General features: G+C 34.2%; 1 protein-coding gene across 6 annotated transcripts in view; it reads right to left on the bottom strand.

Moving 5' to 3' along the window:
* LOC145686102 (endoribonuclease Dicer-like) overlaps positions 1 to 18723 on the bottom strand; it is a 323942-nt gene that overhangs the window by 66376 nt on the left and 238843 nt on the right. For all 6 annotated transcript variants that reach the window (XM_081759049.1, XM_081759045.1, XM_081759050.1 and 3 more), the window contains 2 exons: positions 12405 to 12574; positions 1967 to 2145 (listed from right to left, as the gene is read on the bottom strand). In XM_081759049.1, the coding sequence (XP_081615175.1) occupies positions 1967 to 2145; positions 12405 to 12574 (349 nt within the window). The remainder of the gene's footprint in view (positions 1 to 1966; positions 2146 to 12404; positions 12575 to 18723) is intronic.

Below are 18723 nucleotides of genomic sequence, written 5' to 3'. Positions count from 1 at the left end.
GCGTAAGAAAACTTTTCGATTTTTTTTTAACTTCTTGTCCTTTTTCGATCACTGTAATGACATCGCACTTAATTGAGACTTTGTCTGGAGCATTCCAAATCATCACTGAGGTAATAGTTCAGGCTTTTTGTAGATCATCAGAATTTATTGGATTTCAAGTATAAAAATTTGTGTTTTTCGTAATCGTAATTTCCACCTGAGATTATTTCGGTTTAAGAACACGGAGGAGTAGGGGGAGGCTCATTTTACTATTTCAGAGAGCCTTCTTGATCAAAATAATGAAAAAAAAACAGTCAAGAAAACCTTTTATTCTTGATTTAATGAATGTGAACCACAAACATCATCAAATCATTGCACTTTTATTGTTCCCAGTGTTGCTAACTGTGACATCAAAGTTAACGAAACTTCGCTAACTTTAAAAGGCTGCAGTTAATTCATGAAGTATTGGTCGAGAATGGTATTTGGTGTGTTTATTATTCATGTAAAGTTGAACCATCTGACAAAATTTCAGAATTTTAAAAGATGGTGTTTTCGAGAAAATGGCGCCCAAAAATGGCGATTTTTGAAAATTTTACAATTTCTCGAATTTTTTGCGACAAAACGGTTGCACACAGAAGCGATACAAAAATATTTTCGGAAAGCGGGTAACCAGGTCTTACCAACCATGAAAACAGAATTTTAAAATTCGAACCGGAAGTGCTCGAAAAAAATTCGCAAACTTCGACTTTTCAGATAAATTGACGTTCATTTGTTAATTTATGTACAAAAAGATACGCATGCGCAAACCAAACTATAATAAAATATAGTTTATTTATATTCCTATGTACATACCACAACAAGAATTATAACTCTACCTGTCTCCATAGCCGAATGGTGAGGCTCCGAAGTTGACCATTTTCCATGTCTTCTACAATTCATAAATTGTACTCCCCGTCTTTGATTGCCCATTACTTGGCGGGAAAATTTTTTTCGACAAAACAAAAAAATATGGGTCTCTTAAAAACATGTCTAGTTGCTATAAAAAAAGTTTCAACAATATCTGAGATGGTGATGGTACATGCTCTGCCTGAATTGAAATGGAAGGCACCATAGCTTGTTCTCCCTGAAAAAAGGAAGACAGAAGACTTTCACTGAAGTTTCAAAAAACCGGGCGATGGCTGCTGTAAAATCATCATAATTAAATCCTTTAAAATATAACACAAGAAAGAGCAGCTAACATAGAAATTGAAATGTTAATACTGCTGCAATGCGTGTCCTCCAGTAAGTGATTTCCTTATCTACGAAAGGTTATTCTTGTTAATTTCTTCTCGCTTTTGTTTGTACACACGTAAACTGCATACCTAACTATTTTGAACGCTAGAAAAAGAATTTAAGTAAAAACAAACATCACATGTTCATGTATAAAGAACCTAACATTTTGAGTGAACACTTATAGCAGAAAAGAGAGGAGTCAGAGACTTCCTCGAGTTACTGGGAGAAAAATAGCTATGGGTATATCCTCTATATTATAACATCCTTGATCAGGACACGTGCGAGTAGCATGAAATTAATACCACAATTTTATTACATGACTGAACTCTAGATTATGGATAACATGAATTTGAGATTTTCGATTCCTATGGAAAAAAATATTACTTAAAATTATTTATTTCCCTCAAACACAATACGGGATATACTCGATTATACATATTGTATATCATTCAAAGGTAAACACCTAAGCTTCTGTTACCTATGTAAAAAGAAAATTTAACATAAAATTTAAATTTTAAGAAAAATATATACTTAGAAGAACTGAACATGTACGCGTAATAAGATTACTTACATCCATATGAAGCACTTGCAACAATATGTATTATAAAGGTTTTTCAATTTCTAGAAGCACACTACAGAACAGATTACATAACAGATGGAATATTATTAATTAAATTTGAAGAAAAATAAAGTTTCTGTAAATTGCATAACTTACCTTGGACTCAAACAATGTAGTTTGAATCGCACCGACTTAACCTCTAGCAGTGGTTGGTTAAGATTCTGAATCTGAATGTTGTATTTGGCTTGAAAATAATCAGCAAACGTATTCACTTCATCTGCTGGAAATTTACTCTGCGGTGTTAGTTCTTTACATATTCTTGTTACAACATAGTCCTAAAATAAAGGATATAAGTATATTGAATGGAATGCATATCAGTATTTATTAAAACTGTACTTTCTCAAACTACGTGTAATTAAATTGTGAAAGTTTCGGCAAAAAGAGTCTTTCCTAGTAAGATAGTGAAATCGGCCCTTGATCCAAATTAGGTCGCTATTGACCCAAAAGGTTACCCTTGACCTAAAACTACCTTAAAAAAAAAAAAAAAAAAAAAAAAAAAAAAAAAAAAAAAAAACCTACCCACTCCTCTTACCGAATTATCGTATCATACATGCTCAAAATTGAATATTTTTAAATTTTGGTGAGGTTGGTCGAAAAATTTTGAAAGTTTCACAGATTGTAGATGCTATCTAGATGTAAATGTGCAATTTTTTTTTTCAAAACCATCGATGCGTATTTTTTATTTTTTTGCGTGTGAAAATTTCAAAAAATGTAGATTTTTTTTTTTTTTGGGTGGGGGACACGTCGCTGATTTTTTGGTTTAAAATTTTGTTATACCCTTAGGTACAACATATATATTTTTTTTTTCTGAAGCCTGAAAGTGATAGCAACATTGTCAAAAAATAAATAAATAAATAAATAAATAAAATAAAACTGAAAATAAAACGTGTTTTTCGCACAGTTTTCTCACCATTTAAGGCCCCTCAAGGTGAGGGCCCCTTCAAACAATCCTTTTCCAGAGTTCACAATTTTCCTTTCTCTTGCGTCCCTTCCGCTCCTGTCATTCTTCGGCTGCTTCGATTGTATCCATTTCGAAATAGAAACACCAAATATAATTCCGTAACAGTGCTTCCACTGCAACCGACTCTTGCACAACAAAGTTATACAGCTCGCGGTAGAGAGCGCCACTGTGTGCGGCCAGTAAAGCAAGCACTGATAGATACGAGGAACCGACGCGAGGTGTGTGTAACTTCGATGTGCAAGAGTCGGTTGCAGTGGAAGCACTGTTACGGAGATATATTTGGTGTTTCTATTCCGAAATGGACACAATCGAAGCAGCCGAAGAACGACAGGAGCGGAAGGGACGCAAGAGAAAGGAAAATTGTGAACTCTGGGAAAGGATTGTTTGAAGGGGCCCTCGCCTTGAGGGGCCTTAAATGGTGAGAAAACTGTGCGAAAAACACGTTTTATTTTCAGTTTTATTTCTTTTTGACAACGTTGCCATCACTTTCAGGCCCCGGAAAAAATATATGTTGTACCTAAAGGCATGACAAATTTTTAAACCAAAAAATTAGAGACATGTCCCCCCCCCCAAAAAAAATCTATAATTTTCTGAAATTTTCAATACGCAAAAAAATAAAAAAATAAAGAAAATACACATCGATGGTTTTGAAAAAAATGCACATTTACATTTAGATAGTATCTACAATCTGTGAAACTTTCAAAATTTTTCGACCAACGTCACCAAAATTTAAAAATATTCAATTTTGAGCATGTATGATACGACAATTCGGTAAGGGGAGAGGGTAGGGGTCATTTTTTCTTAGGTAGTTTTAGGTCAAGGGTAACCTTTTGGGTCAATAGCGACCCAATTTGGATCAAGGGTCGATTTCACTATCTTATTAGGAAAGACTCTTTATGACATTCTAAGGAGAGATCCTTTAAAAAAAAAAAGTAATGTCTGTAGAACTACATCCCGTTAACTTCCTCTCTACGTTATAACTCATACAATTCCTGCCATCTTTCAACAGAAATCTCCTTTATATAGCCTATAATTATTTCCTTTTGTGTCTCATCCCTTGTATACACTTCCATTTAGTGCACTAACCGGCATCATATAAAACCGGTGATTGATAATTAATGGAACACTGTTCTGAAGACTCACTGGTTTCACCTGTCTCATTTCACTCAAGAAAGAGAAGTATCAAGGTGCAAAACAAATTTTGTGAAAGGCGACAGTAATTAAATGAATTATGATATAGAGAAGAAGGTAACTAACGGGATGTAGTTACATGTAACGTTAAGATTTCTGAAAGAATCTGTGCTGAGCATGATAATAAATTTTTGCCGAAATATTCACAGTTGAATTATAATTTGGGTAGTACAGTTTAAATAAACGATATTATATATAATTTTCTCTGCAAATTGTTTAATTTTATACTATACAGAGTATTTCAAAACAAATGGGTGCACAAATGCTTCCTTTCGGAGTTACAGGCTGCCGAAAATACGAAAAAATAAACTTTAAAGATCTACAGCTCCAAAACTATACGACCTACCGTAGTCACGTCAAGACTTCACTTAGGAACTAATATGGGCACTATTCAAAAATCCATGCTTCATAATCCTAAGGTATTTCCGTAACAATTTTTATAGAGGGAGTTTGGCTACGGGCATATAATTTGAAGTACTCACCAACTACTTGTATAAAAATTGTTGTGGAAGTGCCGCAGGATTCTGAAACATGGATATTTGGATAGGGCACATACTAGTTCCTAAGTGAAGTCTTGACCCGACTGCGGTAGGTTCCATAGTTTTGGAGCTACGGACCTTTAAGGTTCAATTTTTAATGTTTTCGCCAGCTTATAACTCCGAAAGGAAGCATTTGTGCATCCAGATTGGACTATACTTTTTGTCATATCTTGATGTCAGGAATCACCTCCCAAACGTTGTCGTTGTTGTTTTGAAACACCCTGTATTATAATGTGAAAACGTTTGTAAGTCTGTGTGTGTGCGTGTGTTCCAGGTAATCTCCATAATTCCATAATTAAGATAATTCACACGGATAGGAATGGATAGGGAATAATATTGTTCTGTATTTTAAGTAAAGGGACTTAATGGCACATATATATATTAGGGGGGGTCCAAAAAAATCAACTTACGAATTTTAATCTGGGTCATTCCTTCCTTTATTCCTATGACGTCAACAACCAAAACTGCAAAATATTAAGGCTCTACCATATGTTTAAGTACTCGCTCAAAGTTGACAGTTTTTAATGTACCTAGGTAATATTCGTTACAACGTAATAAAATTATATCATATTCCATATTCACTTTCATACTGCATCTGTTCGTTATTAAATCACATCTAAAAATGTTTTTGTTCATAATTTAATATTTTTTTAGTGTAGCCTTCTTAAAGTCTGATTTTCTTACGGTGTAGAGCAACAACACGAACCAAATATTGTTTCTGAGCCTCATCTTTCGTTATAGAACTCTTATAAGCTTGAATAAGAGCAACAGCTCTTTCAGCACAATCATTTACAACAGCCAGGTTTAAAACACTTGTATTCATTTTTTGGTATACTTCATTTGTTATCTAAGACGAAGGATCTTTTTCAAGGAAAGATTTTGCCTGTTCTTCACCATCGTTCAGAAGTACATTGAAGAATATGGTGGAGCGCCTTGTAGCATAGGATTCTAGCTGAGCTGCCGTTGTGAAATTGTTCCCATCTGCTCTTCTCATATCTTTCTTCTTTTCAGGTTTGACTACCATATTGTTGGCTATCGCCTGCTTTGTTGAATCTGACACGCGGGGATCAAAAAGTGAAAGAGGAATTAGTATTCAGACAGATACTATAAATACCTTTTCATCGCCGCAAATCCTGCATTCATAAATTTTTCGTTATGATCAGGCACGTAGCCAAGGGGGGGGGGGGGGGTCCGGATCAGAAATTTACATTATAAGTAAATATTCCATTCAATCAATTGCGAATTATTGTATTCTTTTTTGCAAAAAATACCATTATTTCACAGAGAAAAAGCATCACTTTGGTAAATGGTAATGGCCTCCAACACAAAATACTAGCCAAAACTAGCTAAATGAACGTTACCTACACCTAGCGGACACCCATGTATTCAGATGCATAGAGCGCAACGTAAGGAATCGTCGTTTTAACTTATAATCACATTCATATCTTTTTCCCTTGCACGAATATATTCGTGGTTTTAAGTTAAGCGGTTAAATATTGTGCAAGATTGAGTGACCTCTAAATATAGTCTACATTGGTGATTTTTTCCTCATGAATGCATGTGACTGGTAGAAATAAAATAACAAGTGACCCATTAGTGAATTCAAAACTTTAGTTTTTTCATATGTTTTTGGACCACCCTAATATATATATATATATATATAGAGAGAGAAATGGCAGGATCTTAAAAACCTTAGTGGGTGGTAATCGGAACTGTCCGAACAATCATATCCTCTTACTAGTGACATTGTAACTTAACTTATGTTCAACGACGTTGCCATAGCTTTGGTCCCCATTACACTGTGATTAATGGCTTACACATTGGGTTCTTTCTTTCTATATAGAGAAGGGGGAAATAAACAAAAACTGACCAATTTGCCTGCATATATAGATCATTCCTTCTCAATAGAAAAAGAAATATTCTGTTGAAAGTGTCAAATAACAGCAACATCAAGCACTCGGAGTTTCCAGACTACTTTTTTCTTCGCCAAAACATTTGAGACATTCCATTCCATATTCATATGACTGAGAAGATCAGCTTTTGCTCACCCCCTATTTTTGCCGAGAGCTGCCGTCCAGTTTGAATTTTGTTCCTCTCCAAAGGAAGAAGGAAGATTTTTCCACTCAAAGTGTCAAATAACAAAACAACACAAACCATTCGGAGTTTCCACGCTACTTTTTTTTTCTTTTTCGCCAAAACCTTTCTCAAGTGACAGAGAGGAATACGCACTCACCCCTCTGGTCGAAAATTGTCAGCTAGCTTGAATTTCTTGGCAACACCGGATTTTGGAGAAAATGTTTGTTTTACTACCACCATGTAGTGGGAGGAGAATGTTAATAGGTCAATTTTCCATACCTCCCCCCAAGGTTTTTAAGACATTTCTAAAACTGTATATATATATATATATATATATATATATATATATATATATCCTTAAATTTAGTGGGTAACGATCCGAATCTTGCGTATCCAGTTAGTATTTTATTTATGATATTGCTTGAAAGGTTTCACACATTCGTAGTATTAATGAGCAATATTCCTAACGAAATCGATACGAAAAAATGAAATCTTTGAGTTTTACGTTCTTAGGAACTAGTATGTGCACTATGCAAATATCCTTGTTTCAGAATCCTGCGGTACTTCCGCAATCATTTTTAGAGAGGTAGTTGGTGAGTGCTTCAAATTATATGCTCGTAGACGAACTTTCTCCATATAAATTGTTGCGTGAGTATCTTAGAATTCTGAAATATATATTTTCGGATAGCGCACATATTATTTCCTATGTGAAGTCTTGACCCGACTATGGTAGGTCCCATAGTTTTGGAGCTATGAACCTTAAAGTCCATATTTTCATTGTTTTCGACAGTCTGAAACTCCGAAAGGAAGCATTTGTGCACGCATGTTGGTCTATACTTTTTGTCTTATCTTGGTGTCAGGACTTATCTCCTAAATGTCGTCGGTGTTGTTTTGAAACACCATATTATATATAATGTGTGTGTGGTGTGTGTGTGTATGCGGCACTAAGAAAAAGAAAGACATGAAATCTTTCACTTTAATGTTCCTCATTTAGGTAAGTGAATGATGATTGAATAAATGGTCGAATCAAAATGTGAGGGGAAACTGGAGTACTCCGAGAAAACGTACGGACACCATGTTGTCCACCCCAAATGTACTTGGCCGGGGATAGAACCAGGGACCCCACGCACCAAAGGTAAGCGTTTTATCACTGAGCCATCATTTCCCCAAGCCTTGAGTCCAAGATAAGTCTTTCATTTCGAAAACGAGAGCCGTAGTTAGCTATTTATTTACGACCTAGGAATATTGTCTCCCTAGCAAATGCAGTGGAAGCTGCTAAGGGTCGATTTTCTCTCTGTGTGTATGTTTCTTTGACATAGTGAAAAGAAATCTTTCAACGAAATTAAATATTTCAGTTTAACGTCCAACAATTATACCCTCTAGGCTAAGCGAGGCGGATGATGAAGGCAAGTGAATGATGATGGAAGAATTGGTGGAATGATATGTGTGATGAAAACGGAGTACCTCGAAAAATCCCAAGGTCACGATATTGTGCACCACATACTTGGCAGAGGATCGAAACAGGGACCCCGCGCAGCAGAGTTAAGCGATCGTGCCCCTCGACAAAGTAAAAAGGAAACAACATACATTCTGATTATTACCTAAGGTCAATTAATTAACTTCCGTTATCATTATTTGCCTTATGTGAATAAGAAAGAGAGGCAATTTAGGGAATCAAAGTTTTCAATGAGAACTGTATCGAGAATTATCAAAATATGAAGCTCGAATGCGTCCACTTTTTCAATCATACAAGAAAAGAGCAACTTTATAACTTCACGTCATTCGTCTCGTGTTAACACTTTATAACCACTTGAAGAAGCTGGTTCTTTGATGATTCAATATGACAAATCTAATGCAAAATCTGGAAAACAAACATTTTGGCTACCAGGGGCAGAGAAGAAGAGCTATAAATGCACACACAGCTTGTTTATATAGCCCAGCTGGAAGATAAATACAGAAAGCTACAAGCAATATCTTTTAGTATCTTCTGAAGATCTTACCCCTAGGCGCATGCAATGTTACCAAACGTATTTTGAGATGGAAAGTATCTATTTCTTCGAGTGTACTAGCGTATAACTTCAACAGTAAATTTCTAGAAGTAAACATAAGGTTGGCTAGTGCTAATGACTTCATTAAAACATGACTATCAGTGAGTAAACAAATGAATATTCACTTTAATGGCTTACCGAATATCTTTCGTAATATGCAATTTAATTTGTAGGAAATCTTGTCGTAAATTATTAATGGCAGTAAATACGTTATTATAACAACAGAAATTCAATGAACACACTAAATAATATTGTAAGTGAATATAAGGTTACCTTAATAAGCACTACCAGACTGAGCACATACAAGAAAAAAATGTGCATAAGGTATGTCAAAATATTTGCTTTAAATACATGAAATTCATATTTGATAAATGAAGAAAGTATACACTGTATTAATCATGAAGAAGAATCGCAGCAAATAAGTACTATAGTTAATTAACATTATAATGAATAAATATTGTAGCAAGAACATGCGGCGCAGAATTAGCTCGTTGCAGTTATGAAGTTAGCCCAAAGGGAGAGACGACGAACTTACATCATTATCACTTTTAGAATTAGTACCGGTAAAACAATATACAGAGGCACGTGCATTTGCAAGGGGCGGCAAGTTTAGAGGAGTGGAAAAATCTGTCACAACTATATTATTTAAAATAAATATTTCTTGTTGAAAACAGACTTCATGATGATGGTATTTAGATTTTACTACACTAACCTATTTAAATACTACATTCATGAATCATGTTTAGGTCGCATTAGTCTAAAGTCGCATGGACAGTGCTAAAGCAAATGGTCAAACAAATCCCAGTATAGATTGCTTAATTATTGTCAAATACAAGAACTGAGTTTCCGAACAGAGCGAACACCTGTTCCATTTAGTTAGTTACCACAGTTTTGATATGAAAATTAGTCTCGTCTCGTCACAAACAAGTTCCTTATCACTAAAAGTGGAATTTTTTAAAAAAACTTTTTAACAGATGTAGAAGGAAACTCAAGGAATAAAGATAAAAGAATTACTTGCAGTGGAATTGCAAACGATATACTGAGACTGAAGCTAGATATTGAACTCTATAAAAAGGATTACCATCTTTCCTCTGTAGGTGTGTTTTCTTTAGCTTTCATTAACATAATAGATTATTATTTAAACTAAAAACAGACACAACGAGATTGTATTTGTAGTGCTTAGGCCTTTCTGAATGCGAGTGCGTTTTCCCTCCCCTTCGTTGTTCATGATGGGGTAACAATTAAAATCGCAGCTTTTAAGACTTATTCTTTCTGGAGAAAGGGGGAGGGGGCAATGATGCACGGACGGCAAATTGCCTAGAGCAGGCCTTAACAATATGCATAAACCCATAAACGTAATGATTATCACACAGAAATTAACACGCAAAATTTATTACTTGGTATGGCTTCTCAATTATGTATTATCGCACGATTCTGCATAAAGTATTATATTATATTCTACTCACTATTATAGGAGATTCTATTCATTGGACTGCACTGTACTGAATGAAAACTATGTTAACTTTACTGACTACTATTCCAAGTAAATGAAGAAGAAATTCTAGGAAGAACAATCTTATCCAATGATTGTTACTATTATTCCAAACTGCAGTTTACTCTCCAGAATAAGTAATAGTAGTATTAATGAAAGTGTCATGATTATTTCGTAGTTGTGAAAACCCACGTGGTCAATATTGCAGTTCTGCATTAATGTCACAAATTCAGGTCATCCAGTTACAATTAAAAAGTTATTACCTGGACTGTAGTATTGTTCAAAATATTGTTAAACTTCTGGGAGTGAAAACTGTCCTTAGGTGTTTTACGTATGATATACAAGTAGCTAGGAATATAACGTAGATAGCTTCAATTCCACTGAATTTTACGAATTGCATATTATTTATTCATTTCACACAATATATCTGGTTTCTGTAATTTATGAAACAATTACATGTTGATTTCACACTGTTCTTGAAATTTTAGACAATTTTCGTCTACATCACAAGCAACGAACATGTTGTTCCTTTCCGCTCTACGTCAGTAGAAAAGCGCAGTACACGCTACACTTCGGCTACAGATAGCAACAAATTGTCGAACTTAATTTCATTGGCTCATTCAAAGGGATGGATCTTTTCACTTGTTTCTTCTTGGTTCAGTGTAGCTGTTACATATTCAATAGTCACTCAAACATGTCACTATTTGTAATAATAAATAATAATTATTTTCCATATATAGAAGAATTAATCGAGGAAACAAAATCTTTCAGAAAGTTCGAAAATGCTTTCTCTCTCTTCCGCTATTTCTGAGTGAGGTTAAATCACGCAACTCTCCGCTTATGTCGCCGAAGATTGAAGCGATCTAGACTGCCAACGGGCTTCGGAATGCCACCATGTTTGATCCGCAATGATTGTTCATCCCCCATTAATTTGTTGGGGTGCAAGCAAAATGCGAAATATAATATGACACAAAGGTTCGTCACACCGTAATTAAAAATACGTGATATGATAGTTACCATCTTGCAACAGGTGTCTGAACAATCAAATAAACAAAGCCGCCAACATCAATTAAGAAACATTATATAATCCTTTAATCACTCTTGCGTATTCGGTTGAAGTATAGACCCTGGTGTAATGCTGTATCAAACATGAGTGAAGATTTAAAAGAATTCAATGCATCAAATCTATTCTCAAGATATTATGTTCAATTTTTAACCAAATTTTACATCCAGCAAATCAACAGAGCGAGCGTTGCTTGCAATAGGCAATTTCTGAATTCAAATCCGGTGGCTAGCCAACTCGACTGAAGTATTTCAAGTTTTCCCTCGGTTCCATCACACGAGGGTCGAGAAAACACGTTTAAATTTTGGCCTAGTCGACATCCATCGGTTTGCAAGTTTATCAAATAAATATATTTATTTGAGTAGGTATGCTTTTTTCTTACCAAGAAGTAAGAAACATTTCGTGATCTTCCACGACAGAATATGTATCAGTCGTTATGCACAGAACAGTAAGCACTCGTATTATGATAAAACTTGAAAGTAAGTCGATGATCTATTTCCAGATTTCTTATTCTTGTTTTCTCACGAAGAGTAAACATTCAGTGTGTGGCTACATATCGGTCTCTCTACAGTTATGTGGGGTACCTTTACAAATATTCATCTTCAAATGCCCCCATCTATTTGTTCTTTGGAATTTAACCCTCAGAACTTCGACGTAACATCTTTCAAGTTAATACTATTCATCAATAACTTTTGTGATTACAAATTCTATATGTAACCTGTAGAATCGCGATTAAGATTGGATACATGTCTACCATAACAATATATAATAACATTCAGAGAAAGTGCACGGAGTCTTGGGTTCGAATTTCAGTGGGAGAACTCTGGAAAATTGAACGCGATATGGTAGTTTGGATTCCATCTTGAACTGTAAGTCCACGTCTCACATAGCCTTGGTACTCAAAGCCGCTAAACTTCAATCCAACCAACCGATTTCAGTAGAACTACGAAACTTTTAATTGTATTCGAACCAAAGTCTACCCACCTGGTCGGGAACCCCTAGCGCACGCTGTAGCGCTTATAAATCAATCTCTCTCACTTATTATTGAACTGTGACTAACATTTAACATTGCAATATTGGGTAAAAACGTGTGATTTGGACACATAGCTACTATTTTTTTCCTCATCTTTGCACAAACATAGTACCTTCGCATGTTGTCTTTACCTGTTCGAAACCGGCACTCCAATGACGATACCACGGTGTCACTATTGCGAAATTATACGCTTCAGTTACTTGAAATCCTACTCTCTGATTCTCTGGCACAGGTTCGATGGGAGGTAGCGTCTGATGATGATTAACGGTTTCCCAGTCAATGACATAACCATATTCACCCTCTAAAAAGTAAAAAGTTAATAATAATAATAATAATAATAATAATAATAATAATAATAATAATAATAATAATGCCGTTAACGATTTATACTAATTGAAAATAATGTTCCTAATCTAATTTAATTACACTTAATACATTTACAATATGCTTGAAATTACAACGATAATATATATTTTGTATGTACTTCTAAATATTGTTTCTATTTACGGGCAAAAGTGCTATTTAAAAGGCACAAGCTGTTAAGAAGAAGAAGATATAAAGAAATAATTTTAAATATTTTGTATTATATCGATATATTTCTTGGTTTTCGTTGCTATGACAACCTGTTTATTTAGTTGATATGGTAACTTGAAAAAGATACAACGAAGAACCATCTTGTAGGAATGTGATTGTTCATTTTTTCAATGTGACAAATTTGACATATAGTACGAAATATATTCTGAAGTGTATACTCGAGGTATGATTTTATCATAATCTTACGTAGTATATAAATATTCAATATATATTTGGAATCAGGGAATGTAACGGAAGAAATAAGGTTACATATTTAGATGGTGCCGAAACCGTGGGAACCTTGAGATTAGTTAGAAGTTTCAGTAAACTATCTCAACATCACAAATTACATTTTACTACGTAATAAAAGAAAAACATATCGAAGAACTAAAATGAATACCAGTACAGGAGTTGAAGATGTCAATATTCCAGCAACTGAGACTTCAACGGATGTGATTGATCTTTTACGACAGCTAGAACTGCAGATGAATTCCATGACACAACAGATGGATTCCAAATTGGAACAAGGAACGCAGCAGATAAATACCAAACTGGAAATAACCGACAATGGGATAGAGCAAATTATCCATAGTTTTGCAGTGGTGAGAAGTAACGTTGATGTAGTGGAAATGCAAGTCAATGAACATACAAACCAAATTCGGAAATTGCAAGAAGAGGTATAGACCATCAAAGAGAAAATCAGTACAACAAAGTGTAATTCTGATCCTGCTCTCAACGTAGTGTATGAGGAACATAGGAGAACTGAATCAACACCCTGTGAAGAAGACAGCAACTCATCAGAAGGCTATTCTGAAAGGGAGGACACTATCTCTAATATCGAGGACGAAGAAAGAAGACCACGTCAAAGAAACCATACACACGTAAAACCTAGACATTTAAATTATTTTAGTACTAATACTCGTGTGAAATTTAGTGAAATAATATCCTTAACTAAATTCAGCGGTAGATCTGAGGACACCTGAGAACACCTTTTTAGAAAAATTTGAAGAAGAATATGAACTAATTGGTATAGATAAAGCTAATTTCCTCAAAATATTGTCACATATTTTATTATTACCTTGATCGGTATGGTATAAAGCGATCAGAGGTACTCTGCGTAATTATTCAGATTTTAAAAATGCGTTGATAGCAAATTTTGAAAACGATTTTATGTTAGCAGACTGGGATGCCCAGATTAGAAACCGACGTTTTGATCCTAAAGTGGACAAAAGTCTTACAGATTTTGTAATTTCAGCATATAACTACTTGAAACAGATCAATCCATATCAGCAGGAATCAAGCGTTATTGCATCAATAAGAATATTATTACCGTTTAGGCTACAGCAAGTATTGATCTCTTTGCAGTGTATTAATTTTAATCATTTAATAATGATAGTACAAAATTATGAGAGTCAGTCTAGGTTACAAGGTAATAACAACAGAAATCAAGCTAATCATATTTCCGTATTGTACTAATTTTATCGGCCCATACGGGTAATTTGCATATTTATGGGCCTTCATATATCCGGAATTCATACACTACTATAACGCTTGGTCACAAAATTGCTTTTAGTTTCTTTAGATGTAACTGAATATGAATGTGGGCATATGCAAAACAAATTGGATCAAGTACTTCTTCAAGTACGTATTATCCACACCAGCCGCCATCTTGCATCCGCCATATTGGATTCAACTTTCGGTATTTTTCAAATTGGAATAGGTACATGTGATACATCAAATTCATACAAAATTTTCTCGGAAATTCATTGGTGTAGTGAGTTTTACGGTAGCTCGCACCATTTTCAAGATATTGCGTGTTAAATGTGAGGCACTTCACAAATTCAACCATTAAAAAGTTGTGCAGGGCCCCGTATGTATATGTGATCTTTTACGTGATTTATTGTTGACAAAATGTTTTCTGAACTTACAGAAACACAGACGTAAATAGGATATGGTAGATCTTCACCAAACTCTGGTCGTATCTAGATTTACATTAGGCATTTTGTTCGGAATACAATACTTCCTTGTTCGTAGTATAACATGGAAGTAATAACAATCACTCACAGAAATGTTGTAAGATTATGACACCAATGTTGTAGAAAGTTTGTTTATACCTACAGTACTTTTCCAGTTAGAAATTGTTTTGATTTGTCAACATCAAAAACGTAAGCGTAACTGATATTACTCTGCATTGTCTATTAGCGAAGTGCCTAGAGGGATTTAACATGTAATATCTCGCAAATGGTACAAGCTACAGTAAAACTCACAACACCAATAAATTTCCGAGAAAATTTTATATGAATTTGATGTATCACATGCACCTATTCCCATTTGAAAAACCGAAAGTTGAATTCAAGACGGCGGCTGGTGTGGATAACACGTGTCAGAGAAGCAGTACATGACCCAATTTGTTTTCCATATGCCCAAATTCATGTTCAGTTACATCTAGAGAAACTAAAAGCAATTTTGTGACCGAGCGTTATAGTAGTGTATGATTGAATTCCGGGTAAATGAAGGCTCATAAATATGCAAATTACCCATATGGGCCGCTAAAATTAGTACAATACACATTGAGGCATAGAGAACTTTGCATTTAAATCAATTTTACATGAATCCCGAGGGGACACTTTGCGAATGTACCTTGTAAGATCAATATAGATAATATCGAAGTTTCAGATTAATCCTTAGTGTAATCATTTCTTTATTGTGTGATTTTTTTTATATCAATTAGTTTTTGTTTTGTTTCACTTTGAATATTGCTATGATTTTCTTGTAATTTTTACTTCGTTTACATTCTATGCAATCATATCTATGCATCAATACAAATATTGTTTATCAAAGTTATGCTAACTATGCCCGAACAAGTGAAATAGGTTATGTTGTATTTTAGTTTACATCAACTTTACTGTTAACAAGTATGAATTGTATTGAATTGAAGAATCTATTTAGGACCTAAATAATCAACAAACTTACCACATTTTGAATGTGTCTTTCTCATCAATAATTTTATAAAATTAAAATAAAATTGATTATTGGACAAGATGAGATGAAAAGATGAGATAAGATGAAAATAATATATTGTTTCATGAATTGTAATTTTTATATGTAAAGGCTATTCAAAAAGTAAGATAATAATGTATATGAAATGTTTAACGGTCCAGGATTCTTTCTTCAATTGTAATCAATTTAAGAAGTCCTATAGTTCGGGAGCCATACATACGACGATAATGTATATTTTGTATGTACTTCTAAATATTGTTTCTATTTACTGGCAAAAGTGCTATTTAAAAGGCACAAGCTGTTAAGAAGAAGAAGATATAAAGAAATAATTTTAAATACTTTGTATTATATCGATATATTTCTTGGTTTTCGTTGCTATGACAACCTGTTTATTTAGTTGATATGGTAACTTAAAAAAGATACAACGAAGAACCATCTTGTAGGAATGTGATTGTTCATTTTTTCAATGTGACAAATTCGATATATAGTACGAAATATATTCTGAAGTGTATACTCGAGGTGTGTTTTTATCATAATCTTATGTAGTATATAAATATTCAATATATATTTGGAATCAGGGAATGTAACGGAAGAAATAACGTTACAAAATTACACAATCCCGTGGGACTGTATTATTTTTAATTTTTCAGTTCAGTTTTCAAACAGGTTCTCAGTCTAAGCAAGTGAAAATTAAACAATTTTCAAGAAAAATAAAATGTATCGATTTCTTATGACCTTGTACGATAACATATTAATATGTGCATGTATTCTGTGCAGTGTTCAAACTTAATTTATATCTGGAGTGTTTGTGTACTTTCGTGGAGAAATAATAGATAGACATATTAGGTGGAGCTGAGGTTTTCAATTGTGATTGTCAAAAATTCAACATTTACTAACCTTAATACAAATGCAGACATCGAAAGACACCTTTCTGTATTAAATTAAACTCAAAATTTGCAACATGTCACCATTATATGATAAATAAAGGAAACAATCAGTACTTCCACATCACCTGCTCTATAGGTGTAAATGCAATGCAACTCAAAGGATAAAAATGACTATATCGGCAATTGAAGCCGGCTCTCAGACTTAATTTACATCAGCCGCTGTGCTAACCACCGCGCTACCTAGTCAGCTTCTTGGCAAATCGCACATTCTCATTCTTGACGTCAGTACTCGAACATGCTATCAGTTGATATTTCGGACTTGAATTCAATACAAGGAATGATAATGGCCAACACTCCAACAAGTGTGATTGTCTACAATATGAAAATTAGGAAAAATCTCACTGAGTAAAGTGGATAATAATAATCCTAACTAAGTTAGATTAACCGAGGATAGAATCAATTGGGGAGGGGGGGGGGAGTGATTTGTTCCTCCCATGCTGGACGTGCATGTTATTTAACCAATAGGGTCAGTTATGTATAAAGAATGATTTTAAATTTTTAATGCAAATTTAATTGCAAGTTTAACTAGAATCAATTGCCTTATATGTCACTGGAAATGAAATTAAATCTTTAGTTCAGCATTACATGATTATTCTCTGCAGGTTAAAGGAGAATGGTGATTACTGAAAGTGCATCATTTAAAAAAAACTGCGGAATGTGAATATGGAGAGGAAAAAAAGGAAGAACCCTACAACTCCACAAAAAAGATGCTGTGCATTACAAATTCATGCTGGGATCGAACCCAGAACTACTCATATCAGAGGTGAGCGCTCCATCATTGAGCCACTATGACTCTTTCATGTGTCGTTGTTTAAAGTGAGATGGGAGTGTTGAAAGCTGAACAACTAAAACCAAATGATGAGCTTCTTGAAGTTGTAACTCATGATCGATATTCGGAACATACTTCGCATTTATTATAAACTTACATAGCTAATCTACGTTTATTTGAAACAGATATCTAAACTTTGAAAACACTACCTCTACATCATCAATTACAGTAGGTGGAATTACTAGCCTAGCCTCATGACAGTTTCTGGAAGTAGTAATGGTTGTTATAATAATAATAATAATAATAATAATAATAATCGATTTTACTTCCAGTCTAGAAGTTAGATGCAAAATGTAAGTCGAAATAAGTACACTTTTATTTACTTTAGTAGAAGTGATAATTAGATTTTTATGCAAAACAAATCTGATAAACACATTTCCACTTTATTCTGAAACCATGCAGCCTTAAAAGAAAGAACCCTATTTCTAACTGGTGAACCCTATTTCTAACCCTATATTTGGTGCTCTCTCTAACCCTTCTCTATCAGTAATTTAAAAGTTGAGAATACCTTTATGTTTCAGAACTAAATCCGCCATTTCGGTTCGTCTGTGTTTGTATAATCTATCTATAACCAACCTCACCAAAAAGAAGGTGAGAAAACACCGATTTTTTTTTTTTTTGGTTAAAGAAAGTGTTTTCTTCTTTGTAACGGAAAGGTGATTAATAGATTGTCCGAATGCTTATAATGCTCCGTCGCCAAATACAACGTGTGAAGAAGCTTTTTCTTAATAATTGTAAGGAACAGAAATATAATTTGATTTAACATGGCGTTCATCAGAGCTTTACAATTTTTTTTCTTCTCCAATTTTCTTTTCTCCTTACTTCTTTCCCTTCTTACCTGGTGAAACATTTAGCGGAAGTGCTTATAATGCACCTTACTTTATTAGGTGTGATCATGTTTTCAATCTTTTCCTATGTTTTCACTGTTATATACAGATGATTATCAAAATAATAAACATACGTAGAAAGTAAAAAGTGCAGTTCACCAGTTAAATATGAAGTTGGACGACCTTTCGGCCTCAGTTCAGCCTGCAATATGAAGTAGAGTCATAGAGGTCGTGAGTGGTAACAAGTGGAATCTTATACCATTCCGCGTGCAGT

The sequence above is a fragment of the Thermobia domestica genome, chromosome 5 (assembly GCF_964235325.1).
Source record: "Thermobia domestica chromosome 5, izTheDome1.hap1.1, whole genome shotgun sequence".
In the NCBI taxonomy this organism is placed as follows: domain Eukaryota; kingdom Metazoa; phylum Arthropoda; class Insecta; order Zygentoma; family Lepismatidae; genus Thermobia; species Thermobia domestica.
This window is presented reverse-complemented; position numbering and strand designations above follow the sequence as displayed.